Source organism: Perognathus longimembris, chromosome 7 (genome assembly GCF_023159225.1).
Source record: "Perognathus longimembris pacificus isolate PPM17 chromosome 7, ASM2315922v1, whole genome shotgun sequence".
Taxonomy (NCBI): domain Eukaryota; kingdom Metazoa; phylum Chordata; class Mammalia; order Rodentia; family Heteromyidae; genus Perognathus; species Perognathus longimembris.
The window spans coordinates 47,694,794-47,722,553 of record NC_063167.1 but is presented as its reverse complement, the minus strand read 5'-3'; the positions used below and the strand labels follow the sequence as shown (position 1 = coordinate 47,722,553).

The 27,760-nt window shown below is 35.7% G+C and overlaps 1 protein-coding gene across 2 annotated transcripts; it reads left to right on the top strand.

The window, feature by feature from the left end:
* The first annotated feature begins 5,563 nt into the window (after window positions 1–5,563).
* Window positions 5,564–27,163, top strand: Depdc1 (DEP domain containing 1). 2 transcript variants are annotated; one of them, XM_048351558.1, is made up of 12 exons: window positions 5,564–5,733; window positions 7,793–8,058; window positions 12,001–12,157; window positions 13,255–13,373; window positions 13,817–13,947; window positions 14,933–14,980; window positions 18,471–18,611; window positions 20,016–20,867; window positions 21,300–21,472; window positions 22,626–22,802; window positions 24,460–24,645; window positions 25,257–27,163. In XM_048351558.1, exons 1-12 carry the CDS (start codon window positions 5,686–5,688, stop codon window positions 25,395–25,397), a joined length of 2,439 nt encoding a protein of 812 aa, XP_048207515.1. In that variant the 5' UTR covers window positions 5,564–5,685; the 3' UTR covers window positions 25,398–27,163. The 2 variants fall into 2 exon arrangements, with proteins under 2 accessions (XP_048207515.1, XP_048207516.1); XM_048351559.1 differs by lacking the exon at window positions 20,016–20,867 and having other exon boundaries at window positions 5,601–5,733; window positions 25,257–25,714.
* The last annotated feature ends 597 nt before the right edge of the window (window positions 27,164–27,760 follow it).

Genomic DNA, 27,760 nt, shown 5'->3' with positions numbered 1-27,760 from the left:
TGTAACATATAAACTCCCTCCTCCTTTACTTGTACCTCTCTGTAAGAAGAAACAAAAAGAAAAATAATAACAAATCCAAAAATATAAATCTGATGAAAGGAAACTATTTCATGTGACTAGCTATTAATTAAAAAATAAAAAACTAAATCCCTGTATTAACGGTGGGATATAATTCATTAAAACTAATTATCTTTATTATCATGCATGCAAAAAATGACTTATCCAGAGAGAAGTACAAGAAGGATGTAAACATAGTAATATTTAAGTAAAATAAAACTAAAAAGTACCCAATCATTCTTCTACATAATTTTAATAAACATTAACAAAACACCAGACACAATTATTTTAGAATGGTTGTCAGCATTAATATTGAATTTAATAGTGTCTACCTAAGCAGAAAATTCTAATTAGCTGGTAGACTCCACATAGACTAAATCCTTTTATCTCGATTTAAAATGCAATCATGAAAAGCTCCATGATAGTATATATATATATATATATATATATATATATATGCATCATTACAAACATGTGGGTGACTGATGCACTATGACATGAAGGCCATATCTTCATTCTGTAATAGAGAGCTCCGGTATACTCTTATAGAACTCCTGTGCACCCTTGTCAGAACATCCTTAGTCTTTGTAAGGAAACAAAACTGTATACACTTTGGATATGCTGATGTAGTAGCAGATAGAGGTAAGGTGCTTAAACCTAAACATTTCAAAGATGATGTTAAATTCTAACATTCAGTCTTTACTTTTGATAAGCTCTTAGATATTAGCATTCCCTTTTAAAGGAGTTTTTAATTCTTTATCTTTGAAGACCTCTATGGTTTAGGAGAAATCAAACCGAAAGCAGTACACCTCTAATATGTTACTGCTGTGATCTCAAAGGACAGTCCACTTAAGGTCTGATTTGCAATTATGTGAAGGCATTCACAGAAACCACGGGGAAACATGTGGAAATGATCAGCAGCACATTTTTCTATTCTCTCATACATAAATGAGGTTTCTTAAAATCCCTGATCACTGCATTGAACTACAAAAACCAACCTTTCTTTCTTTCATATTCTCTTCTAGCTACCTTCACATTTCTCAGCTCCCTTTCAGAAAAAAACTTTCTTTAATGGTAGCAGATCAATTTCCTGACACACATTTACTTATCAAGTCATTCCAACTGAACTTCATTTTTTTTTTGTATTACAGTAGGACTGCTCTCACCAAGGTACTGTTGAGTTTCATGTTCCCAACCCTCAATGGCACTTCCCAGATCTATGCTGCCAAACTCTCATATCAGTGGACAGATAAGCCTTCTGCTCCTCCCTCCTCATTTCCTCTTCTTCTGGAAAGACCTTCTTCCCTTTACTACTCATGTCTCCTTCTCAATCTCAAGAATGACCCACCCTCTTCTCAACCTAAATCTCTTCCCATAGTTTTCAACCATATTCTATCCTTGACTCTTATCTCTTTCAAAATTTCAAGAATCTTATCTCCAACTACATATTTGACATCTGAACTTCAATTTCTCATAATTAACAACTCCAAAGCAGAAGTTTCCATTCCTTTCTGCTATTCCTCTAATCTTCATCAGAGTAAACTCCACTGCCACTTATTCCTCTAATCTTCAACAGAGTAAATTCCACTGCCACTTATTGTTAATTTTACAGGACAATAAGACTCTTCATGTGACTTATGCATTGATATTTAACATTCTCTTGAACCATGACATCTTAAACAATAAATTCATTGTCTTAGATGGTTTGGATGGTCCGCAATCCAAACTTTTACAAAACTGAAGACAAAATGTTTCCCCAAGCAAAAAGTTAGCAAGACTTCATCTCAACAAACAGGCTAGATATGGTGTGTGCACTGTGATCACAGCTGCCTGGAGGCGTAGGTAGGAACATCACAATCAGAGGCTAGACATGAGCAAAAAGTCTAGATTCCATCTGAAAAATCGCTAAAGCAAAGAATAGGGCTGGGGTGTGGTTCAAGCATAAAGTCTATACTTCAACCCCCAGAACTCTAAGAATTTTTTTAAAAGATGCTCTCAGGGCTGCTTACCCAAATCTTGACCAATTTTACAGGCTATATTTCTAAAAACTTAACTCCATTTGTGCTGCCTAATGATCAAAAACAATCATTGCTCACCACAAGGACCTCTTTTAAAGGCTGGATGAATGACCTGATGGATGGTGGCACCTGACTTTCCGAAGAGCAACAGAGCCAATAGATAGCAAGGCAGGAGCAAGTGTGGGGCAAGATTTACATTCAACATCCTCTCTGTACACATTGACAGTAAACTTGAGAGTATGGGCTTTTGCAATGTTTTTGGAGAAATATTAGAGAGCCTGTATGAGGTGTAATACTAGAGATATCAGGAAGTAGAACTGCACACAAAAAGACATGGATCTCCAAAAGAGTTGAGTTATCACAAGGGACAAACAAGTTCCTCAGGAAAAATAGCACTTGATCGTGAGCAAGCCTGACATTTTTGGCAATGGTAGACAGTCTATTATCTAAGTAGAGCTCTATACACATTTGAATGTTATCAAAATCTTACTAAGAAGCTAAATGGCATCCCTGTGAGAAATACCATTGTCATCCACTCTCCATAACTTCTCTCATACTGGAGATCCTTGGGTAGCAGCAAATGGTACAACCCAGTGTAAACTGACTTGACTTTTTAAAATGTATTGACTCATGTTAACTAAATTCCAGGAGTACAACCAAGCTTCAAGAAAATTAAAATTTTCTAGTTCCCATTTCTGCTTCTCTTTTGGCATCTGGGTATTAACCTGACAAGGAGTTCCCATTCAGCTTTAACTAGGGCATAGGTTCCTGGTTCAAATTTTCTCAGCTTAATCACCAGAAAAGGAAGGGTCTTCTTTTTCTCCAGTTTGAAAAAAAACAACTCAAAGGGCTCTGGTTGACTCACGTGGATCACATGATCATTTCATTGAGTAGGGAGAAACTGAACAATATGACATAGTTAGTAAGTGTTCATTTCTTGGTAATTCCTGCAAGCAGGGAAGATAGAAGCATCTGCTCAGAGGGTGAAGTATTTCCACAGATGAAGAGATATGCCTTTCCTCAAGGAAATGAAGCTGATTGCCGAGCAAACAATACACGCTAATCAGACACCTCACCCTAAATGATGTAACAACTCTCTTAATACTTGAACATGCAAAAACGATTAAAAAGTTAAAAGAAAAAGCTATTTGGATAATATTTACATGAGTTTACCTGATTTTTCTTGGTTGCTGAAGGCTCATGCTATTTTTTTTTACAAACTGTAAGAATGCACACTTAAAAATCAATGCACATAATGAAAAATCAATAGTTCAAAGAAGAGGGTTATCTTTGATTATTTTCTATTGAGTTTATTATAAAACAAAAGGGAAAAGTTGTTAAATTCTAATTCGTAATTCAGGTTCTGAGGCATAAGTCAAAAGGAGGCTATAGAAATAAATAACAATCAGAGAATAGAAAAGCCTTCTTGGAGATGAATGGGAGGTTGTGTGCAAAAGGAAATTGAATCAGTGGCTTAGAAGCTGGGCTGGAAGAATCCTTTCAGAACCTGAGGAGGGAAGGTGATATGAAACTGTAACCTCTCTGTACATCAGTTTTATAATAAAAACTTTAAAAAAAAGAAAATGAAAGTTACAGAAGGAAGGGCATTAAAAAATAGATAGATATGGATGATCAAATAATCAATAATAGTTTGAGAAGCAAGGAGGAAAACAGGCTGAAACAACATAAAAGAAAAAAGAGGAAATTTCTCAGACCAGGCCAATATTAAAGAAGATTCATGAAATAAGATTCATAGCTAGATATAACATGGCAGAATGGGGCAAGCCTTAAGGATAAACAAACTTTATAAATAGGCAGAAAGATTTCATAAAAAAAAGTTTCCTGGAAAGAAAAGATAACTGGATTGTATTACCCATAAACTTTCTTTTTACTCATATAAGAAGAAAAGAATCCATCCACAAGTTATTTTTTATGTTGTTACTGTGTAATGTTAGGGGTTGGAGATAGAGCAGGGACCACACTGGAGAAATGAAACTTCATAAGCGAAGTAGAGAAAACAAGTAGAACAGGTACTTTTAACTAGATGGAAAAATGGCATTTCTCATCATATTGAAAAGGTGGTAAATTAATTTTATTTTATTTTGTGGTATTTTTGTACCAGTATTAGGTCCAATTTTAAAAGGAAGGTAATTGAGAAGGTTTTATTTCTTCCTATATAAGTCCATAGTAAAACAGTCTATCCAATACAGAACTGCACTTCTACAATATCTTTAGTGATCTGGGCTCCTCCATCCAAAGTACTCCTCACACACCCTAGGAGTTTTTCTTCATTTTTCTCACTTAATAGAGGATGGTTTTTGCAGATTTATTTTTTAAGATAACAATGATGCTTTAATGTATAATCATGCGTGTGTGTGTGCACACCTGTATATGTGTATGTATATTTAGGGCCTCTGCCCTCCCTTGGCTTTTTCAGCTCAAGACTAGTCCAGTACCACTGGAACCATACCTCCACCTTATATGCTTTTTTTGCTGACTAATTGGAGATAAGTCTCATGGAACATTTCTGCCCAGGATGGCTTTAAACCACAATTCTCATATCTCAGCGTCTTGAGTAGCTAGATTTACAGTTGTGAACCACCAGCTCCCTGCTTTGCATATCATGATTTAACAACAAGAAAGGAATCTTACATAAAGTTATGGTGGTAGAATTTTTTTGGTGGGGGAGGGGGCAGGCTTGGTCTGGGGCTTCCACTCAGGGCCTGAGCACTTGTCCCTAGCTTCTTCTTCTTTTTTTTTTTTTTTTTCTCAAGGCCAGCACTCTACCTCTGGAGCCATAGCACCACTTCTGGCTTTTTCTGTTTATGTGGTGCTGAGGAATCCCAGGGCTTTGTGCATGCCAGACAAGTACTCTTACCTCTAAGCCACATTCCCAGCCCCAGTATTTCTTAAGGAAAAGTATTGGCCAGCGTTACAATGTATCCAAATCTCACATCATATTTATTCAGAAAAAGGTTTCTATTTCATTCCTGCATTCCATTAAGATGAATTAATGTGAGTAAATTTTTGCCACTAAGAACTTAATGATGACCCCTTGTTAAAAATGGAAGGGGGGAGGGAGGAGAGAGAGGAAAGGAGAATGAAGGCAGGGTGGAGAGTGGAAACCCGAAATGGAAAGAGCTACACAGACCCTTAAAGCCTTTTAGGAGTTTTGTCCACCAAGAGAAAGCTACCCTCAACCCTCAGTTTTATGCGCTAATACTGCGAAGATCCCCTAGGACCAAGAAAAAAAAATTCAAACTTCAAATTTCCTCAAGTCAGAAGCTGAACCAAACAATCTGGTTTGAAACTATAAACTGTTCCTTCTTGTGCAAGGATGGCATAACTCCAGAAGTTGGGGAAACGGATAAAAGCAGTAACCACAGGGAGGGTAGGAGAAGCCTGGGGCTGTTTCCCCGCTTGGACGGTAGCGCCCATTCGTCCAAGGCCACCCCGCCCACTGGAGGTGCACGTAGCCGCGGAATCACGTGACCCAGCGGCTGGCCCAATCAGCGCAGCCCTCGGAGTTATTCAAATCGGCGGCGGGGCGTCCAGTCCTGTATCCCGATGCGTGCTTTTCCGCCACCATGAGTGCTACCTGGCGCTGACTATGGACCCTCGGGGTGGGCCTCCCGGGCCTTACCGGGCCACCAAGCTGGTAAGACCGCACGGCACGGTTGGACTGGACAGCGGGGCGGCGGCGGCCACCGGGTTTACTCAGGGCGGGAGGATGGGAGCCAGGGCCTCTAGGCCTCCTGCAGAGCCAGGTGCGGGAGCTGGCCCAATTTGCCCTCGACTCGGAAGGGTCTGGGCCTCGGTTCGGGCCGCCGGTCCCCGACGCTTTAGGCGCGGGGTGAAGCGCCCCAAAGTACTCCTGGAACTCGCCTTGTCGCAGGCCTCCTGTGCCTGGGGGGCTCTCTGTGTCCTGCAGCCCGAAAGGACGAGCCTATCTCAGCTCTGCCCGTGTCTCTGGTTTCCAACCCCTGTCAATCAAAGAACTTTGAAAATGATTTCCAAAGCTTGGGAGAATCTAATGAAGGACAATGGTAAGGGTTCTGATTATTAGGCCTGTAGGATTTAATGCAAGACGTACAGACTGGAGAGCTGCCTATTTTAATGTAAACACAGAATACTTTCAAATACAGACCTGGACCATTCTGGTTGGTGGCTGCATCTATCTATACTGTATATACATTGCTCTTTGCTTTGGGATTTCCAATTCTGTTTTCACATCACTAGCATAGTACAACTGCTGAAGAGACACTGCCCCTGGGTCAGTTTCCAACTTGCTAAGGCAGGTTGATAATACATGAGCAGCTTCAGAGATTTCTTGAGAGGACAGTGTATGAAAATGTGTTTTGGAGGTTATCCTCTCAGGAATGCCCTTAGGTGGGCACCTGAACTGTTGCTCCAATTTGGAAACTGAGACTCTAACAAAAACTGACTCTCTTAAAGTAGCAAAAACTATATATGGGCTCTTGCCATAAATTCAGCCACCCATCAAGTTATTGATTATAATTACTAATATAAGGGACAGAATTTATGACTAGTAGGAATCTGAGTACTCTAGATCTATCACATTATTGAAAACTCATTACATCAGATAAAACTAGTACATGTATTCTGGGGGGTGGGGGCGTGACAAAAAATTATGTGTTTACTAGTACTTTACTTGCAGGAAGTACGTTTATCGTTACAGGAAGCCCAATAAGTAGGTTCTAAAGTTCCTATTTTAGGGATAAGGATATCGAGGTCCTGAGAAGTAGAAGCCAAAGTCCATAAACAAGAAGTGGTAAAATTAGGCCACTTACCTGCCAGAATGCAACTGGAAAAGGGCTCCATGGCTTCTGCTCAAATGCACAGGGTTTATTAAGGGTAGTTTGTATCATGTGATAAAATGACTGAGCCAGGCTTAAAATAAATAACAGTTCTGGGGGTGGGGAAACTATTTATTATTAATATACATCTGAAACCCATGAAGAGTTTGTTTAAATAGTTATACAACTACCAAGACATCAAGGTAAAAGAGGAGGTGCATTGGTACACATTCCAGCCATGTGGGAGGCATAGGTTAGAAGATCTTGGTCTGAGAGGAGCTCCAAGCAAAATGCAGATTCTATCTAAACATAAATAAAGTGAATAATGTCTGGGGGCATAGCTCAAGTGGAAGAGTGCCTACCTAGGAAGTATGAAATATAGAGTTCTTAACCCCATTACCATCCCCCAAAAATGAAAATAGCCATAGCTTTAGAAATAAGCAAACACTACAAAAAACTGTATGTTATGTGGTTTAAACATGTATACATTTGTCCACCAAAGTTAATTATGAAGCCTTGAAGTAATTTTTATATTAAATTCTAGTTCATGATTAAGAATGACAGAAATAAGAAAGGAAAATTTATTTAATAAATATTGTTTGGACAGCAAAACAAAGTGGTAAAATTAAAGCTGACAGCTAAACTTTCATTGTCCACTCACAAAACAAAGATAGATGCAAAAAAAAATCTATTCCATGGAAATATAACTATGACACTAGAATTAGTATAAAGGAATCTGTAAGATAGAACATTTTATAAAGCAGGAGTACTTTAAGAATTCTATACAGTATAATTAGAGGCGAAATTAAAGAATTTTTTTTGTCCTAGATTATTTAGATCCATAAGAGATTTCATTGTCTTTGAATGTTTTGTGTTTTTTTTAAACCCTTCCTTTTGCAGTGGAATGAAGTCACCACATCTTTCCGAGCAGGAATGCCTCTTAGAAAGCACAGGCAGCACTTTAAAAAATATGGCAATTGTTTCACAGCAGGAGAAGCTGTGGATTGGCTTTATGACCTGTTAAGAAATAACACCAATTTTGGTCCTGAAGTTACAAGGCAACAGACTATTCAGCTATTGAGAAAGTTTCTTAAGAATCATGTAATTGAAGATATTAAAGGCAGATGGGGATCCGAAAACCTTGATGACAACAACCAGCTATTCAGGTACTAAACAGATCTGTCTGTGTACTTGCGAAATAAAATTACTGTAAAGTTTTACCTCCAGTTTATTATACTTTTACTACTACAGTGGCTACTTTTAGAAAAAAATGGATAAATATTGTAAGGTCAAAATTAAATGCTACAAATGCAAACATTTAAAATTATCTCTAGTTTTAAATGAACATTTAGTTTCATATGCTCTAATTACAAGACAAATTCACAGGTCCTTGTCCTCAAATAACATAAGATGTAAAACAAATAATAGGAGAAATAAACCACCAGTTAAAAGCAGTGCCAGAAACTGCTTTATGATATACATATTTCTTTATTGAGTTCCCAGAATAAATGAGCACATTATGCATTAAGCCTTTTTACAGGTGATACATCATGTTGGAACAAATCTTGTCCTTTGTTTCTGAATTTATTTTTCTACCTTGAAGCACAGTACACATTTGTGAGAGTAATAACATTGCACAGCTCATCTCAGCTCTTTGGTAACCTCTTTGGATACCATCCTGACTCCTCTGGCTGTCATAGTTACCTTTTCTCTCATGTACCTGAAGTTCTTTGTTAAATGTCCATTAAACTAGGTCTTTCAATTCTAAAGCCCATGATTTTTTTTAACATCATTACTACTTTTCAAATGAAATGTCTTAGAAGTGGAGCCTTTCCCATTACTTTAGTTCATTTTCTGTTGGTATAACAATATGTGAGTGTAGATAGTTACTAAAGGAAATTTATTTTAAGCTAGAGTTCTGAATGACCACATCAATGAGGACCTCTTGTAGCATTATAGCATGGCAGAAATGCAGTTGCAAAAGAAGCAAAACATGAGGGATGCTCCTGTTTTGATTCTTAACTAATCCAGAGCTTCCTCAAAGTATTAATCCAGCCAGGCAGTGGTGGCTCACACCTGTAATCCTAGCTACTGAGGCTAGCTACTAAGGCTGAGATCAAGGATCAAGGTTGGAAACCAGCCCGGGCAGAACAGACCAAGAGACTTTTATCTCCAAGTAACCACCAGAAAACTGGAAGTGGCATTGTCCTTTAAAGTGTTACAGCACTAGCCTTGAGTGATAAAATTCAGGGACAGCACCTAGGCCCTGAGTTCAAGCCCCAGGACCAACAAAAACAAGTATTAATCCTTCTGGTGACATAATCACGTGGTAAAGGTCCCATCACAGCTCTACCCTATTGCATTGGACATGCAACAAACATAGTACCTACCAACCAGAAGTTTTCCTTCATACAAATAAAGCCCAGTAGTGAGCATGTTAAATAGTCCATTTTATAAAACACTATAACAGGTTCTTCATTAGACTGCATTGCAATTACGTATCCTTTAAGTATAGTTCGTCTTCAGGTTTGGGCTTACTGCTTGCTTGCTTTTTTTTTTTACCTTTTATCAATCTTTATTGAGATATAATTAATAACACAATCAGTTGCAATTATTTAATGTAAAAGCATTGATTAATTTCAGTGTGCAGAAACTAACAAATCTATTACCACAGTCATAGGCAAAAGTTTCTCTGACTCCTTTTAATTTCCTTCTGCCTGTCTTTTCATTTCTACCACTGCAAAGGGAACTACTGATCTACTTTCTGTCAGTTTAAATTAGTTTAAATTTCTACAAGGTTGAAAAAATGGTAATATACAGTGTAAACGAGTTTTTGTTTGGCTTGTTCTACTCAGCATATTTAGATTCATCTATATTATGTGTTCAGTAATAGATCCATTTTTATTGCTATCCTATTGTATGGATATACCATGAGTTGTTTTATTTAACAATTGGTGAACATTTAGATTGTTTCCAGGTCTGCGCTACTCAAAATAATGCTGCTATTAACAGTAAATGTTATATAGATTAATGCTGCCATTAATTTTAAGGAATGCTGTGTCTGGATCTCACATGGTCTTACTTCTTAACCCACTTTTCCTGACTTTCAGACCTTCTATCCAAATTTTTTACCTGGTCTTTTGACTCATGTTTTTAGCAATTAGAAAATCATTATCACCCTAACCTAAATTTTTGTCTTCTGTACCCAAATGAATGCCAACTTTCTATGTAGTTAATTTTAATTCATTCTCTTCCATATGTACATATTAGTAATAAAATGAACTGTCCATTATAAATACTTAAATAGTTCTCTAATATAATAGTTCTCTAATAATAGTTCTCTGTTCATTTCTCTCCAATACAAATACTTGTTAGATTATTATTATTACCTGCTATTCTGTATAACTCCTTAATTAGTCTCTGCTTCTAGGATTTTTGTAATGATTACAAAACTACAAAGTGCCTTGAAATAAAGGTTACTGAAAATATGTAAAACTTTAGTGGAAAAAAATTATAAAATTGTTGTTGAAAGGTATAGATGGAGAAATAGCCTGTCCATAAATAAGATTTCATAATATAGATATGTCAATCATTCCCAAATTGGTATATAAATTCAGTTAAATTTAAATTTAGGATATGATAAAAGACACCAAGCAGTGGAAAAAACATAAGCCCACGTATAGCTCTTATATGTTGGAAGCAGGGAGAAGGAAAAAATATATTAGCCATATAGGATTATGATTTTCCCTTAGGAAAGGAGGGCAAAAAGCTAGAATGAGCAGAGAACTTGTACTTAAATATAGATGATGAAAACCAGGTGCTGATGGCTCATACCTGTAATCATAGCTACCCAGGAGGCTCAGATTTGAAGATCACAGTTCAAAGATTACCTGGCAGGAAAGCCTGTGAGACTCCTCTTCCCATTAACCACCAAAAAGCCAGAAATGGAGTGGCTCAAGTGCTAGAAGAAGTGTGCTAGCCTTGAGCAAAGAAGCTCAGGGACAGCACTCAGTCCATGAGTTTAAGTTTCAGGACTGATACAAAAAAAAAAAAAAAAAAAAAAGATGATGATGATGAAAAAGTCATGTACTAGTGGCTTGTGCCTGTAACCCTAGCTACTCAAGAAGCTAAGATCATCCAATTATGAATCATAGCCAACCTAGGCAGACAAATATAAGAGATTCTTATCTCCAATTAACCAGGGGAAAAAAGTGCAGAAATAGTGCTGTGGCTCAGATAGTAGAGTACCAGCCTTGAGATAAAAGACAATGCTTAGGCTCTGAGTTACAACCCCCAGACCAGCCAAAAAAAATAACAATAAACTCAAGCAAATGTAAGCAATTATATTACTTGATGGTATTGGTTTGCATTATTTTCTGCATTTGTGTATATCATTGAAATACCATACTTTAAAATGAAAAGTGTAAAACAAAAATTAATCAAAAGGAACAAGAGCCAGGTGCTGCTGGCTCACTCCTGTAATCCTAGCTACTCAGGAGGCTATGATCTGAGGATTCTGATTTGGAACCAATCTGGGCAGGAAAGTCCATGAGACTCTTATCTCCAATTAAGTAACCCCACCCCCCCCGGGAAAAAAAAAAAAGCCAGAAGTGGAGCTGTGGCTCCAAGTGGTAGAGCTCTAGCCTTGAGTAGAAAAGCTCAGGCAAAGACAGCACCCAGCCCCTTAGTTGAAGACCCAGGACTGGTACAAAAAAGAAAAAGGGCAAGAGATTGGGTTCTGGAAATTAGGCCAAACACAAACCAAAGGCAGAAAGTGTATAGACAGTTTGTCAGAGGAACATAGAAAATACACTAATCCACAACAGTTTTGTGTGTACACATTTCTTCAGTTGAATTGATCTGAATGATAACCTTGAATTTTCCATCAGTAAAATATTCAGAATACACTGAAGTAAGCAAGAAACTATTAAAATATTTTAAATGTATCATGGAAAATTGATTTATGTAGACTCTGCATTCTATGGTAAGGTAAATAAATCAGGTTATTTGCATAATTTTGGAAATAGATTTTTTTAACATTCTAGATTATTTAACTTTCTAGATTATTTATTATTTATTTATTAGATTATTTATTACTTTTAAACCAGATTTCCTCCAACTTCTCCACTTAAAAGTCTTCCAAGGAGGCATCCAGAATTGAGAAAAAACAACATAGAAAACATTGCCAAAGATAAAGAGAGCATTTTTAAATTACGAAACTTATCTCACAGAACTCCTAAGAAGCATGGATTATTTTACTCTCAGGTAAAATGTCCTTTTTCTAATCACTTGATTACCACGTATTTGCTAAAAGTCTCGTTAAAAGTAAATCTTTTTTTTTTTTTTTTTCCCTTGGCCAGTCCTGGGGCTTGGACTCAGGGCCTGAGCACTGACCCTGGCTTCTTTTTGCTCAAGGCTAGCACTCTGCCACTTGAGCCACAGCGCCACTTCTGGCCATTTTCTATATATGTGGTGCTGGAGAATTGAACCCAGGGCCTCATGTATACGAGACAAGCACTCTTGCCACTAGGCCATATCCCCAGCCCAAAAGTAAATCTTTTTATATTTGAATCCAACACTAAAATCTCTTAACCTAGATTACACTCTAAAAATAAATTTGTAAATGTATTTGGAACCCAGAAAATAATGATAAAAGTAGAAGTGAGACATGTTTGCAAATGAACTATAACTTAACAGTGTTTTTTTAAATTATTGTGTTACTTAATATGTCCATTCATTTTCCACCACTGTGATGAACTACCTGAGAATTAATAAAAGGAGAAAAGTTAATTTTGACTCATGGTTTCAAGTGCTTTCACCCATGTTCAGCTTCATTGCTTTGGGGCCTGTTATATGAGCAGGTAGCAGAGAAACTACTTAGCTCATGGCTGCTGAAGAAGGTAAAAAGCAAAGGAGAGGAAAGGGACTAGGATGTTAATACCTGCTCCAAGTGCATGACCCCAAAGTCAGAACTCCCTTTAACAAGATTCCACCTCTTAAAGGTTCTACCATCTCCTAATAGCACATGTTTAGAAACCAAGACTTTATAAACACATGAGCCCTTGGGGTACTTCAAAAATCTATACTATAGCTCTGCAATTTCTACATAACTCTTCAACTAATCTCTCTGTCCTACTCAAAATTAAAGTACCTAGAAATAAGTTGATTTGAGTGTCTGATGTGGGTACGTTATTAACAGCTGCAAAATCTATTACCATATGTTGCATCGTTTTTTCATGCAACACTTACTTTGTAGCTCCACAATAACCATATATTAATAAAACTACTAAATATTAAAATACACATCTGTTCAGCATTTCCTTAATTACAGCATAAGACAAACCAAAGTGATTTTTTTTTAGGAAAATAGAGAGAAAATAAATCATGAAGTAACCAGTGAAGATCAAGAAAACCCTACAGATAATAGAGAATTAAGCCAAGAAGATGTTGAAGATGTTTGGAAATATATTATTCTACTCTAGTAAGATAAATCTAAGCTATAACCAAATTTCTGAAGCATTTAAATGATTAGTTTGATGTTTTTGTCAAAATATTCAAATGAGTAAAAATAGATTTATTTTAAAGTTTAGAATTTAAACGTGTATGTATGTTTTCTAGTAAATGCTTTTGTTAATAGAGTTGAAAATTGATTTTCAATGCAATTTCTTTCTCTTTGATTAAATTCATAGCTGTAGTTCAGGGTCTGTATTGGTTATACTCAGGAGTCTATGTTGGATTCCTGTGAGTTTTATTGAGAGAAATATATTTGAAAGTGAGTAGTAACTATAATCCTTAGAAATTTGGTTAAGAGAAAATTTAAATACTCTGGTTTTGTTTGTTTGCCTATCATATTCATATTTACCTTCTATTTCTCTTATTTTATAGAATCCATAAACGTTTGTATTCTTTCTTTCTTTTTTTTAGCCTACAAACTATTTTAGGTGTGCCAGCTCTAGAAGAACTCATAAATCCAAATCAAATAATTCCTCAATATATAATGTACAACATGGCTAACACAAGTAAGCATGGAGTCGTTGTTCTACAAGACAAATCAGGTAGGTATCAGTTAAAGAAATTGGAATCTTTCTAACTTACTAACAAAAGTTCCACTCATAGGAGAATGCAGACCAAATGTGAAAAATGGACTACACTACTTCCATTGGGGTAGCATCAGAAGATCTGTTTTGTCAGTTGAGGTGCTTTAGTAATGAAAAAGTGAAATAATCGTACATGAATATTATTCATGTAAATAATTAGAAGAAATTGTCAGATGCCAAAGTGGATCTGAAAAACAAACACAAAAAGTATTGGTTAATCCCATTGGTGTTGAGGGCCTACAGTGTTTAAGACATTGCCTTAAAGATTTTAGTGAAGGTTAAAATAGAAATGGTGGTGTTTAAAAGATTTTAAGAAAGCCTCCCTGTGAAGTACCCTAATATTTAATATAGATCATTTCAGCCACTGGTCTCACCCTAGTCAGTAATATTCAGTCAGCATAGGAACAGACCAAAACAGGGTGAAAAGAAGATAGAAAGATAAGATGAATATTGGGAGTTTTTATCTGAAAACCCACCCCTCACACTAAAAAGAAATCCATGATTTGGACATAGTAGGTTGTTTTTATATTGTGAATAGAGTCAAAACCAAGATCTGTATTACTTTTACAAATTTCTGTATTTTAAAAAATTAACCTATTCAATATCTTTTGTTTTTTTCAAGTAGAATCCAACTTTAATTCACTTTTAATCACAGGAGGTCAGATACTAATTCCCACTAGTAGATATCTTTTAGGGAATATTTCCTCTTGAAAGTAGAATTCAATTTCTCACAAGTTCATTTTGGACTTTATAATTATTTTCTCACTATCTTTTTGAACATATGATAAATTTCCATCCTGACTAAGCACACATGCACACATTCACATGTGCACACAAATTTTTGTGTACATATATACTCATAGTTATAAGTAAAGTTATAAAATTTACTGTCATAAAATATATGTGATTTGCTCTACAATGCTTTCTTTTTGTGTGTACCTAGATGATCTTCCTCACTGGGTATTATCTGCCATGAAGTGCCTGGCAAATTGTAAGTAGAAAAGTACAAATTTTTATTGTTAGTACTTAACAAAAATCAAAAAATATTTAAATGATTTATTATTAGAGTCTGTGTAACTGTTGCTTGAAGTTTTAGTGGTAGTCAAGTAGATTACATTACCTTATGGGGCCCTTAATATTTATTATACTGAAGGTCGTTTTATAATTCAAGCCCACCATTTATGGCTCATTTCACATCAATAGTAAAATATAGGCCAGAGGATTTTTAGGAAATCTGCACTACAGTGATTCTCTATGTGAGGCACAGAGGCTTCAAATGGCAGCTTGGAAATAAAACGGCATGTCAGCAAAAGGTTCAATCAGCAATGAAGTTTTATGCAACCCAATTCAGTCCTCACAATTGTACATAGTTTCAATATTTAGGTATTTTGTAATATGCTTCTTTTCAAAAGCATATACTGATAGGATGTCTATAATTATACAGAGTATGCTCTGTTGTTAATTCACAAATCATTTTTTAGCAATGATGATCACTAATAATTGATACATATCATTTTAGACTGATTCAAATCCAAACACTAATTGCTTTCAAAATCGATTTTACAGTTTTTCAAAAACATAATTTCCCTATCAAAAATTAAATTATATTTTTGACAATTTTTTTTCATATTTATGGTCAAAGTGATATACAGAGAGGTTACAGTTTCATAGGTTAGGCATTGGGTACATTTCTTGTACTGCTTGTTACCTCCTCCCTCATTCCCCCCTCCCCTCTCCCCTTTTCCCTCTCCCCCCATGAGGTGTTCAGGTGGTTTACACCAAATAGTTTTGCAAGTATTTCTTTTGGAGTCGTTTTTCTTTTTATCCTTTGTTTAAATTGTATTTTAATAATTCTAGTTATGAACGTAGTGTTCTACTTCTTATAAAAAATATTAATGAACTGTTCAGGATAAGTACTTATTCCTTTGTTGTCCACTGGGTGTCAATATGACAAAGTAACAAAATAAACAGTGGTGAAGTAAATAAGATACATTTTAGTTATAACAAGATAAAGATCTTGATCATAAGCTTAAGACTTTTGAATTTCTTTTTTTGCCTTTTCTACTCAGCTACTCTCAGCCCTTAGCTTGTGGTTAACAACACATAAGCATACCAATAGGGAATTTGCTGATGTCCATCTTTATAGATCTCTGTCTTCTCTCCCTTCCCAGTCCTTGTTAGACTTAAGTAATACTAAATATGTGAAAAATGTATAACTAGATTACAATGTGCTTAATCATAGACCATAGTAAGAGTTTACTTGCTATTTAATCTGCTGGAGTAATTCTATGAAATATAGAGATCTATGATTGTTATACTATTCCTAACTTTTTTCCAGGAAAAAACAAGATTCTCTGTTTTCTATTAATACAGAGGAATTAGGTCTCAAACCTAAATTCTCTATATTTCTAAAAACCATGGTTTTTTGAAACCTTACTACTGATTATCAGATATTTTATTTTTCATACTAAGGATATTTCTTATATCTTCCTTAGAAAAACATCCAATTTGTACAAAATCCATGTTAGCCTGTAAACTGTGTGTGTGTGTGTGTGTGTGTGTGTGTGTGTGTGTGTGTGTGTGTGTGTGAAAGAATTTAGTTAGGTAGGGAGAGACTTTTAGCTGGACAAATTGTAAGGTGAATCTAAAATCTTAAAGCATGTCAGTCAATAAAGATACTTCTAAGGTTCTGATTTGATTGACAGGTAACAGAGTTGTGCAGGGGTTTTTTGGTTTGTTTTTTCTAACTGTGTCCTGGAAGATTCTTAGAATGAAGAGGTCTTTGTTTAGATACTTCTCACTTAGTGACCAGAGCACACATTTCTGGGTATATTTAGTCAGTGAACTGGGTGATTCTGATACATACAACCCATGGACCACACTATAAATGTTGTTAGACCTAAAAGTTCTAACCCTTGCTTTCATGTTATACTTCACTAATTTTTAATTCTAGCATAGCTTCCAAGAGCTTTGTTCATCTTGGGAAAATCATTTGGACCCTCTGTTTTCTTAACTGTAAATTGTAATCACATACTATTTCTGAGGAAAACACTAATAGGTAATTATGATTTTTTTTCAGTAATAGTATTAAGCTTAAGAAACATCAGTGTAAAGTTGTTATTTAAATTCATTAAGGGTATGATTCTGGCAAATATTTTTCCCAAAAAAATCATTAAAATTTACCAAGAAAATTGGAAGAATTGTCTGCAGTATCTCGATATTCTTTGCTTTACAGAATGAGTGGATTAAAATAGATTTTCCTAAGGCTTTTTTTTTTGTTTGTTTTGCCAGTCCTGAGGCTTGGACTCAGGGCCTGAGCACTGTCCCTTGCTTCTTTTTTGTCTCAAGGCTAGCACTCTACCACTGGAGCCACAGCGCCACTTCTGGCTTTTTTGTTTATATGGTGCTGAGGAATCAAACCCAGGGCTTCATGCATGCTAGGCAAGCACTCTACCACTAAACTACATTCCCAGCCCCTTCCTAAGGCTTTTTTAAAAAAAATGGTTTATATGAATTTTACAAAGAAGTGTTATCATTGTATTTTATACATTTATTTATTTTATGTTGATTAGATTAGCCCCTTTCTTTTATTCTTTATTTCTCTTTTCCTTGATTCCCCTCCCCTCCCCTCTGTTTCCCCTCTGTTTTCCTTGGGTTGCTTTGTGCCATCTTCATATGGACATGTTTACCCCCATCATTCTCTTTTCTTCTACTCCCTCATCCCCTAGACAGGCCCTCAGTTACAGTCATATTTCTGTGCGTGTGTGTGTATCCGTGTGTGTGTGTGTAAATATATAGGTCTGAATTGTGCAGATTTAGGAAAGATAGTATTTGGTCTCTTGAAATTGGAATTATTTTGCTTAACATAATAATCTCCAGCTCCATTCATTTCTCTGCAAACACCACTTCATTCTTTGTGGCTAAATAATATTCTATTGATATATATATATGTATATATATATATATCACATTTTCTGTATCTATTCAGCAATTAAAGGGCATCTAGGCTGTTATGAATAATACTGCAATACATGTAAGAATGCTAGTTTCTATGATCAATCTTCAGATATCTCTAGATCATCTGATAGTTCTTTTTTTTTCCATTTTTTAAGGAATCACCATAGAAACTGCACTAATTTACATTCCCACTGGTGTCTAATTTTCCCCTTTTTCCTGTATCTTTACCAGCATCTATTGTTTAAAGTAGCAGTTTTGACAAGTGTAAAACAAAATGTCAGTGTTTTCATTTATATTTTCTTCATGTATTTATTGACCACTTGTATTTCTTTCAAAAATTGTCATAATTGGATTGCTAGTTCATTTGCAGTTTAGTTTTTGCGCTTGTTGTAGTTTCTGGTTATTAAGTTAGCATATTGTGGCAGAATTTGTTGTCAAGCCTTCTTCATGAAACAGAAGTTTAAGTATTTTTAAATTGTGTTTAAAATACATTTTGCCTCTTTCTTTTGCCTTCTACTTCATAGGGCCAAGAAGTAATGATACAAGTAATCCAACTTACGTTGGATTTGAACGAGATGTATTTAGAACAATTGCAGATTATTTTCTAGAGCTCTCTGAACCTCTGCTTACATTTGAATATTATGAATTATTTGTGAACATTTTGGGTATGTGAATTTTACTTTTCATATAAATCATTGTGTTTAAAGTTTCCTAAAATTTAAGAAATCTGAAAGTGTAGATAAGTATAAAAATTGCCAGGCTATGAATTACTTCAAACTTCATTGATATTGTGGTTGCTTTGAGCCATTTTCTAATGATTCAGTTATGTTGTTCCAGTATCACCTGTTCTTATATCAACTAAGTGTGATAATCTGCAAAAGGACAGAAAATTGAGGAAGGTCTGCAGAGAAGAGATGTATGTGACAATAGGAATGTAGGGTGGCACAGAACCATGCTCTCTCTAGAAAGGGTAGCTTCCCAAGATATCCATGGGTTCAAACCAGACACTCTCTTAGCTTCATTGTTTTAGAATTTTAATTCAAGTTTCATTACCTAGGCATGATTGAAGAAAATTACTAACTGGCCTTTGATGATTGAACTCAATCTCCAGCCCCTCCTTCTTTCCCAAGCGGTGATAGACAGAAAGTTCCAATACTAAACAATACCAGTCATCAGTTACTTTAGCCTGAATTCAAATGGGCTCAAATATGAATATAACAAGGCTTGTCGTTCAAGATTTTTTTTTCTTATTTATTGTCAAAGTGATGTACAGAGAGTTTACAGTTTCATACATTAGGCATTGGATACATTTCTTGTACTGTTTGGATATGGCCTAGTGGCAAGAGTGCTTGTCTTGTTCAAGAAATTTTAAAGATTTGGGATGTTCTGTACTAAGAACCAAAGAACAAAGACTAGTTGTCACTGGCTTGCATCTCTTTGGTTTCTATCTCCCTAAACCAGCCCAGGTTGAAAATACTCAAGAAGAAATTACAGTTGTACTGAACAATTTTTTTTCTTTGTCATTATTCTCTTAGCAGTATAACTCTACGTAGTTTTTACATTATTTTAGGTATACAAGTAGTCTAGGGGGACTTAATATATGAGAGGATATGCTTAGGTTATAAGCAAATATTACACTGTTTCATAGAAGAGACTTATACATCTACAGAATGTGACGTCTGTCAGCAGTTCAAACCAATTTCCTATGGATACCACAGGATAATTGTATATTCTTTTATACCACACTTGTCATAATTAAGAGGTTTCTAGTGATTGCAGAATGATAGGAGAAGTTCTTAAGTGTATTCCGGCTCAATCCATTTAATTAGGCTGATAAAATAAATTTTTAATTATATCACAAATAAGATAGTCAGCCTTGCATGTATATAACTGAATGCTGCATGTGTCCTATTTAAGTGGCTTCCAGATTAAGCAACTGCTATTTGTACTATACTAACAACATATATACACTATAATGATGCTTTATTTTTAACTTTATTGTTATTTTTGTTTTATTTTTGCCCACCATCATACAGTTGCATCTTAATTTTTGTCTCATTTTCTGGTAGTTGTTTGTGGCTACATCACAGTTTCAGATAGACCCAGTGGGATACATAAAACCCAAGATGATCCACAGTCTTCAAAAATCCTTCATTTAAACAATATGAGTTCCTTCAAATCAACTGAATGTCTCCTTCTCGGTCTTCTTCACAAAGATAAAAACAAAGAAGAATCAGATTCAACTGAGAAACTACAGATAAATGATCAAAGATTTCAAGAAAAATATGCTGAGAAAATGCAGCTAGTTAATTTAAGAACTAGAAGAGCCAATGCTAATGACATAATGGGAGGAAGCTGCCATAACTTAATAGGCCCTTTAAGTAGTATGCATGTTTTTTCCTCTAACATCAAACCAAGGTGCTCTTCTTTGGAAGGAATTGTAGATTTGCCAGGGAATTCAAGGAGAAAGGTGTCCAATATCTTCCATCACTCTGTTGTGAATGTAGAAGAACAACATAAACAGTTTTTAGATTCAAATCCCAAACAAGAATCCCTATTAAATCATCATTCAGAGCAAAGTATTCCCAAGCCACTCTGTGTTGGTTTTAAGAGAACCTCTACTTTGACAGTTCAAGACCAAGAAGAGTTATATAATGGAAAATGCAAGTCCAAACAGCTTTGTAGATCTCAGAGTCTGCTTTTAAGAAGTAGTACAAGATGGAATAGTTATATCAATACGCCGGTGGCTGAAATTATCATGAAACCAAAGTTCGGACAGTGCAATCCAAGTGACCAGACAGCTCTGGAAAGTGGACTTGCAGAGTTTAGTACCACAATCAATAAAAGACTGTGCAAAAGTACAATAGAACTTTCAGGAATGTCTTTACCTCCAGCTTCTTCTGTGTTGACTGGCACACAAAGTAAGGTTGTTGCTTTCAATGCATGCAATATTAACTTCGTGCTTACTAACTCTGTTTGGCTTACCAAGCTTTTCTTCTCTGAAATTGCTTTATGTTAGTCTTCCAAATTATTGTAAAGAATTTCTGTCATGACATGATCAAAGTTTATTCTTTCTCCTGAAAGCACTTTTCTTTCCCTTTCACTTATCCAAAGTCACTACTGATAGTAAGAAAGGATTTTGATACTTCAGAACAGATTATAAAATTTTTGCTATGCTTTTGAGGAATGTACACATTTTTAGAAGTCAATTAAAATTAAGTTAAAGTTAAAGTAGTTAAATCTACAAGTAGTTAAAACTGAGATTATTTACCCTCTCATCTAACTGTATATGTTGGTCATATCGGTTAGTACCATTGATGATTCTTTTGGGGGGGTGTGACTTTACCTTCTAGGCATGCTGCAACCTCACTTAGAGAGAGTTGCCATCGATGCACTGCAGTTATGTTGTCTGTTACTTCCCCCGCCAAATCGGAGGAAGCTTCAGCTCTTAATGCGCATGATATCTCGAATGAGTCAAAATGTTGATATGCCCAGGCTGCACGATGCAATGGGTACAAGATCACTGGTAAGTTTATTTCTTCTGTAATGAAAATGCCCTGGTTCATTAAACAAAACAAAACAAAAAAATCCCAGTCTCTCTGAAAGTACTACATAAGTGATGACCTAGAAGTCCTAGATTCTTGAGTTATAGAAGCTTTAATTTAGTCTGTTTCCAAACAGCAAATATTGGCACAGAAATTCCTTGTGCCCAGTCTGTTAAATTATCACATTTTTGTGTTAATTCTAACAGAATATTGCCTCCTCGTTCATCCTTAGTCCAATCAGACTTTGATAGATTGCCTTGTGTCACTTCCATGTGATGGGGAAGGAAGAGGCACAAACTTTTGAAAGTATAAGGGACATTTGTATGTAATAAGTCAAAGTGTTCCAGAAAGTTTCGTAGCAAGTGATTGTAGACAAGAAACTTGGGAGACATTGATAACAAGTGATCTCATTCTCAGCATGTTTAGAGAATAGAAAATGAATTCACATGCAGATATTGATAGGATAGGAAGGCACTCTCATTCATGTATTCTGTGTGTCTGTCTCTGTCTGAGTTCTACAAGGCTAATGATGTAGAAAGGAACGAAAAGCTGAGGACTGTGCTTGGAACTAGAAAACCTACCTGTCTGACATATCAGAATAAAACTAAAATTACTTCAGTGCTGTGAATTTTCTGGTCATCTACTAAAAGCAAATACTTGATAGAATTCTAGTATTTTCGTTATTTTAGAATGACGTAGATAAGTGTATTGTACTTAGTGAATGGTTTGGATTGAATGTAATGAATTTTACAGCAAAATTTTCTGTAGGATGTAAATATCTCTATGATGGGCTGGATGCTCGTGGCTTGTACTTATAATCCTATAATCCAACTCAGGAAGCTGAGATCTGAGGATCATGATTCAGAGCCAGCCCAGGCAGAAAAGTCTGAGTTATCTCCAGTTAACCACTAGAAAACTGGAAGTAGTGCTGTGGATTAAAGAGGTAGATCTCCAGCCTTGAACAAGTGCTTTTAAATGTACTTTAGCATAATAGGACTCAGCAATAAATTATTGTCTAATTTTCAGGCTGAAATGTGCTTATCACTTTAATACTTCACTTAATGATACCTGAAGATTACTGACACTCTATATGAAACCTTACATTCTTAAACATGCATCTTTTACTGTTTCTAGATGATACATACATTTTCTCGATGTGTACTATGCTGTGCTGAAGAAGTGGATCTTGATGAGCTTCTTGCTGCAAGATTAGTTTCTTTCTTAATGGATCATCATCAAGAAATTCTGCAAGTACCTTCTTACTTACAGACTGCAGTGGAGAAACACCTTGACTACTTAAGGAAGAGCTGTGTAAGTATTTTAAGTCTTTTTTTTTTTAATTTTAATCATCAAGGTGATATACAGAGTGGTTACAGTTACATACGTAACTTACATACGTAAGATAGTGAGTACATTTCTTATCAAACATGTATTTTGACTCTTAAAAGTGTCTTCACTGGCTGGACACTGGTGGCTCACACCTCTAACCCTAGCTACTCAGGAGGCTGAGATCATGGTTTGAAGCCAGCCTTGACAGGAAAGTTCGTGACACTTCTGTCTCCAATTAACCACAAGGTAACCAGAAGTGGAGCAGAGGTACAAAGTGATAGAGTGCTACTCTTGAGCAAAGAGAAAAAAAAAGAAAGAAAGAAAAAGCTCAGGGACAGCATCCAGGCCCTGAGTTCAAGCCCCACGACCTACCGGGGAAAAAAAAAAAAGACTCTTCACTGGCTATTAGCAAGTAGCAAACTTATCTCATACTAGCTCTACCTAAAATGAAGACTTACGCTATCAACACATCTCTAAAATTTAGGAATATAGACAAAACTGGAGACTCAAATAGCACTGGGACTCTCATCCTGTTTATCCATGTCTTATTTCTTTTGTTGTTTGTGGTGGTGGTGGTTGTAGGGCTTGAATTCAGTGCCTGGGCGCTGTCCCTGAGCCTCTTTGTGCTCAAAGTTAGTGCTTTGCCACTTGAACCACAATGTCACTTCCAATTTTTGCATGGCTAATTGAAGATAAGAATCTCACAGGGACTTTTCTGCTTTGGTTGGCTTTGAACCAAAATTCTCAGATCTCAGCCTACTGAGTAGCTAGGTTTGCAGACATGAGCCACTGGCATCCAGCCCATGTCTTATTTCTATTTCAGTCCTGTTTTTGACAAGTGACTCCTTTACGTGATGGTGAATATGGCTGATTAAAGTTCATGAGTCACAGCCTTAACTTTGATGTCTAAAAGAAAAAAGAGCTATTCTTGTACCTCCAGTCCGAAAAGGTGTGGATATGGTCTCTTCATGACCTAGTCTCAGCTAAATGAATCCTTTGGGTATTTGAGGATCGGTGGGGTGGAGAGAGCCCTATTCTGGTTGGCCCTATACCACTTAGAGAAACATACCACTTCAAGAAACATTAGGGGGTAAGTTGCAGAACGGGAAGGAACCATTACAAAAGGGAGACAAAGGAATACCAAGCAGCCCAGAATAATAGACATGCACTTTATTCATGCATTGGTTGGCCAGCACATTGGTTTATTGTCCTAGCTTAGCATACATAATTTAAACTACTCCTACAATTGCTTCCTTATCTCAGCAGATATGTAGGCTCTGCCCATACCCTAGCCCTCAACAACTAAATGAATGTTTTGTTACAAAGTTCAAAATATTGGTATTAAGATGAGATAAAATATCACTTCATATTATTGCTATCTTATAGTTTAAATAAAATCTATGGTGCTAAGTACTTTATATACATATTCTTATGGAACCTCCATTTTAATGGTGAAATAATTCAAGACAAGTTGAATAACTTTCTGAAGGCTACAAAACCTATAAGTGGAGCTGGGACTTAAATCCTACCCTACTGTATCATCTATAGTTGAGAGTCTGATGGCAAACTCATAGTTACTAGATCTCAGCAACATAACCAACATTAGCAGATCATTACTGTCTCATTTTCTTCACTACAGGTTAAAACTCCTGGAGAGGTACTGGTTGCTCCATTGCCAACTTACTCTTACTGTAAGCAGATTAGTGCACAGGAGTTTGATGAACAGAAGGTTTCTACCTCTCAAGCTGCAATTGCAGAACTTTTAGAGACTATTATTAAAAATAAAAGTTTATCTGTAAAGGAGAAAAAAAGAAAATTGAAACAGGTAAGAGAATGAGCAATGTCTCCTTCATATAAGTATGTTCTTACATGCTATAAGTGCTTGCTACTTAGTGATAGTTAAAGTCCAATTTTTTTATTTTAATACTTTGGATTTAAAGATTGAACATAGAGGCTTTATATCATGCTACATCATATTCATACATTACACTGCTTCTATAATACCTGAACATCTATTGGATTTCACTCTGTATCCCAAATTTGAAAGCCACAATAATATTAATAGTGGATTCTCTGCTTTGTTGCTGGTATTTTGTTTAATTATGCCTTGGATTAGCCTGGGAAAGTAATTAGAAAATATGCTTTATAATACATATTCTTGAGTGACTTATCATTACCATTTAGAATCTTTACCTCTGTCCAAACGCAGTAACCTCCTAACTCTTATGTGGTAGACACTAAGAAATACAACTGAGCCAATCCTGTGACCTTCTTGGGCTTTACCAGTGAGAAACAAGTTGTAGAATTTTAAAGGAAAGTTAGCAGAAGAGAATCTTAGAATGAAGGCAAGGCAGGAATAAAATGAAAGGATACTTGATTGCATTCAACTAGGAAAGAGATGTTAAATGCTGTCTAATTCTTCATTTCATTTTTAAGTTTCAGAAGGAATATCCCTTGCTATATCAAAAAAGATTTCCAACCACAGAGAGTGAAGCAGCACTTTTTGGTGACAAACCTACAATCAAGCAACCAATGCTGAGCTTAAGGAAACCAAAGTTGCATAGCCTGAGATACTAAGAGAATGAAAATATCTCATGCTGTTGAAACGCTGAGAAATGAAGCCATATCTGAGAATCTAGCTACTTTAGGAAGTCCTAATAAACATGTAGAGAAGTGCCAAAATAGTTTTGTTAATCAATGTGAGACTGCTAAGCAGCTCCTGGATCTCAGCTTCTCAGCTGAGAGGATATAACAAGAGGTAATGATAATAGTTTAGACAGAAACACTCCTTTTTTAAAAACAATTATGTAGAAGTTACTGTGATTGTACTAAATTTTTATTTATTTGAATTTTGAAAACTAGGCAGTGGTCAAGATTAAGCTGTAATCCTTTTTTTCTTTTTTAAGAAAATTTATCTACACATGTGACTATGGATATTAGCTAAAGAACTAGTTTCTTGTTCCTAAATGTAAGGATATGAAGAATATTTGAAAGTTCATTGTGTTTTCAGTTGCTAAATATTGCACTCCCTTTTATGTTTTTTTTCCTACTTTTGATCTATTTATATATTTGGGGGCTGAGTTTTATTGTTTGTTGATTGGGGGGGTGGTTTAGGGGTGTTTTGTTTTTGAGACAGGATCTCACTAGCTGGCATCAAACCCAAGTTCTTCATGCCTCAGCCTCCTGAATGCTAGAATAATAGGCATGTACACCTGACTTTTATATTTAAAACATGAGTTTTTAAAGCATGTTTATATAACTACTTCAGTCACTTATTTTATCCATAGATATGTTTGAATTCTTTGATTCATGATGTAGGACAAGATGGAGATACAAAGAAGTATAAGGCAATCAATCGAGTATTCGCTCAAAAGAGTATTTAGTAACTGCTCTGTGCCGTGCTCTGTTCCTTTCATGTGAAGACTGTGATGAATGAAACAGAAAAAACATCCTTTCTATCTAAGGGAACAAGATACTCCCCAAAGTCAAAGTGGAAATCTTTCAGCTGAAAACTGACCTTCCTGATTATGGACAAGTTCTCTAGTGCTTTCCAAGCTGATGCCCATCAGAGCATCTGAGGCATTTTAAAATAATCTCTATACCCCAGGGCCTGTCTTCTAGCAATTCTGTATTACAAACATAGTATATAGACATAGGTTTGGGGGTTTGGGTTCTAGGTTTTTTTGAGACTGTCTCATTATGTAGCCAACGCTGGCCCCAAACTTTCAATTCTTATGTCTCAGCCTCCTAAATGCTGGGATTACCGTCAGTAGGCATTGGTATTTTTAAAACTTTCTAGGTCATTGCAAAATTCATCTCACATTTCTCAGTGTTAGCACTGGCACAGTCCATGGAGCACTGAGTTTACTTTTCATTGGAAGATAATGCCAAGAATAAATTCCTTTTGACATGAGCTCCTTCAGATTTCTGCTTTTGACTTGGTATACAGTTGAAACCATTTTTTTTTCAAAAATCATGTAAAGTCTGTTGGTTAAATATAAAGGAATATATAATACATGTAACAAACTCAATGTTTAATAACTTAAATTCTCAGTTTAAATGTATACTGTTCTATATACAGAATGACAATGTTTCATTTTGTTACTATTTTTTTATTAAAAATTTAATAGAAATGATAAATATACCTTTAGCCCAGAAAAAATGCTTGTAACAAATTAGAATTTGAATTCTAAGGTGCTTGTATGCTAAAACTTTTCTTGTTTAAGGGTATATGAAAATGTGAATTATGTTTCAAATTAGCATAAAGTATTGTGGGTTTTGTAACACTTTAATTTTGCTTATGTATTTATTGACATCGCATATAAAAACATTAAAAACAGTAAGCTTTATATTGGTGTATGTTGAAATTATAAAATATATGTCACCTGGCATTAGATTGGTAACCATCATTAAGTTATTGTTTAAGAATGACATAGAGGTTCTGATTGTGTGCACTTTAGGTCAATTTATTTTATTTTGTTTTTGTTGGTCAAGAGGAATGAACTCTGGGCCTGGATCCTGCCTCTGAACTCTTTTTGCTCAATGTTAGCATTGAGCCACAAAGCCTCTTCCAGTTTTCTGAATAAGAGTCTCATGGATTTTTCTGCCCCAGCTAGCTTTGAACCACAATCATCAGCTCTCCGCTTCCAGAGTAGCTACTTATACTGTTTCACAGTTTTTGACCGAACAGCAGGAAATTTGTTGAGGAAGAAAACAGTAAAGCAATCTTCTTGAGTCTGGGGTCTTTGAAATCCTGTGTGATCCAGCACACAGTTGACACATTTGCCTAGGCTAGACATTAGCAGATTCTCTTCTAACAGAAAAGTCAAAATATCATATATAAGTTGATTTTAGAAATATGTGGAAATTGTCTTTGATTGCTTTTGCTTACTCAGGAAATGACCAAGTCAAACTTCTAGGACTAAAAGGGAGATGAGTAC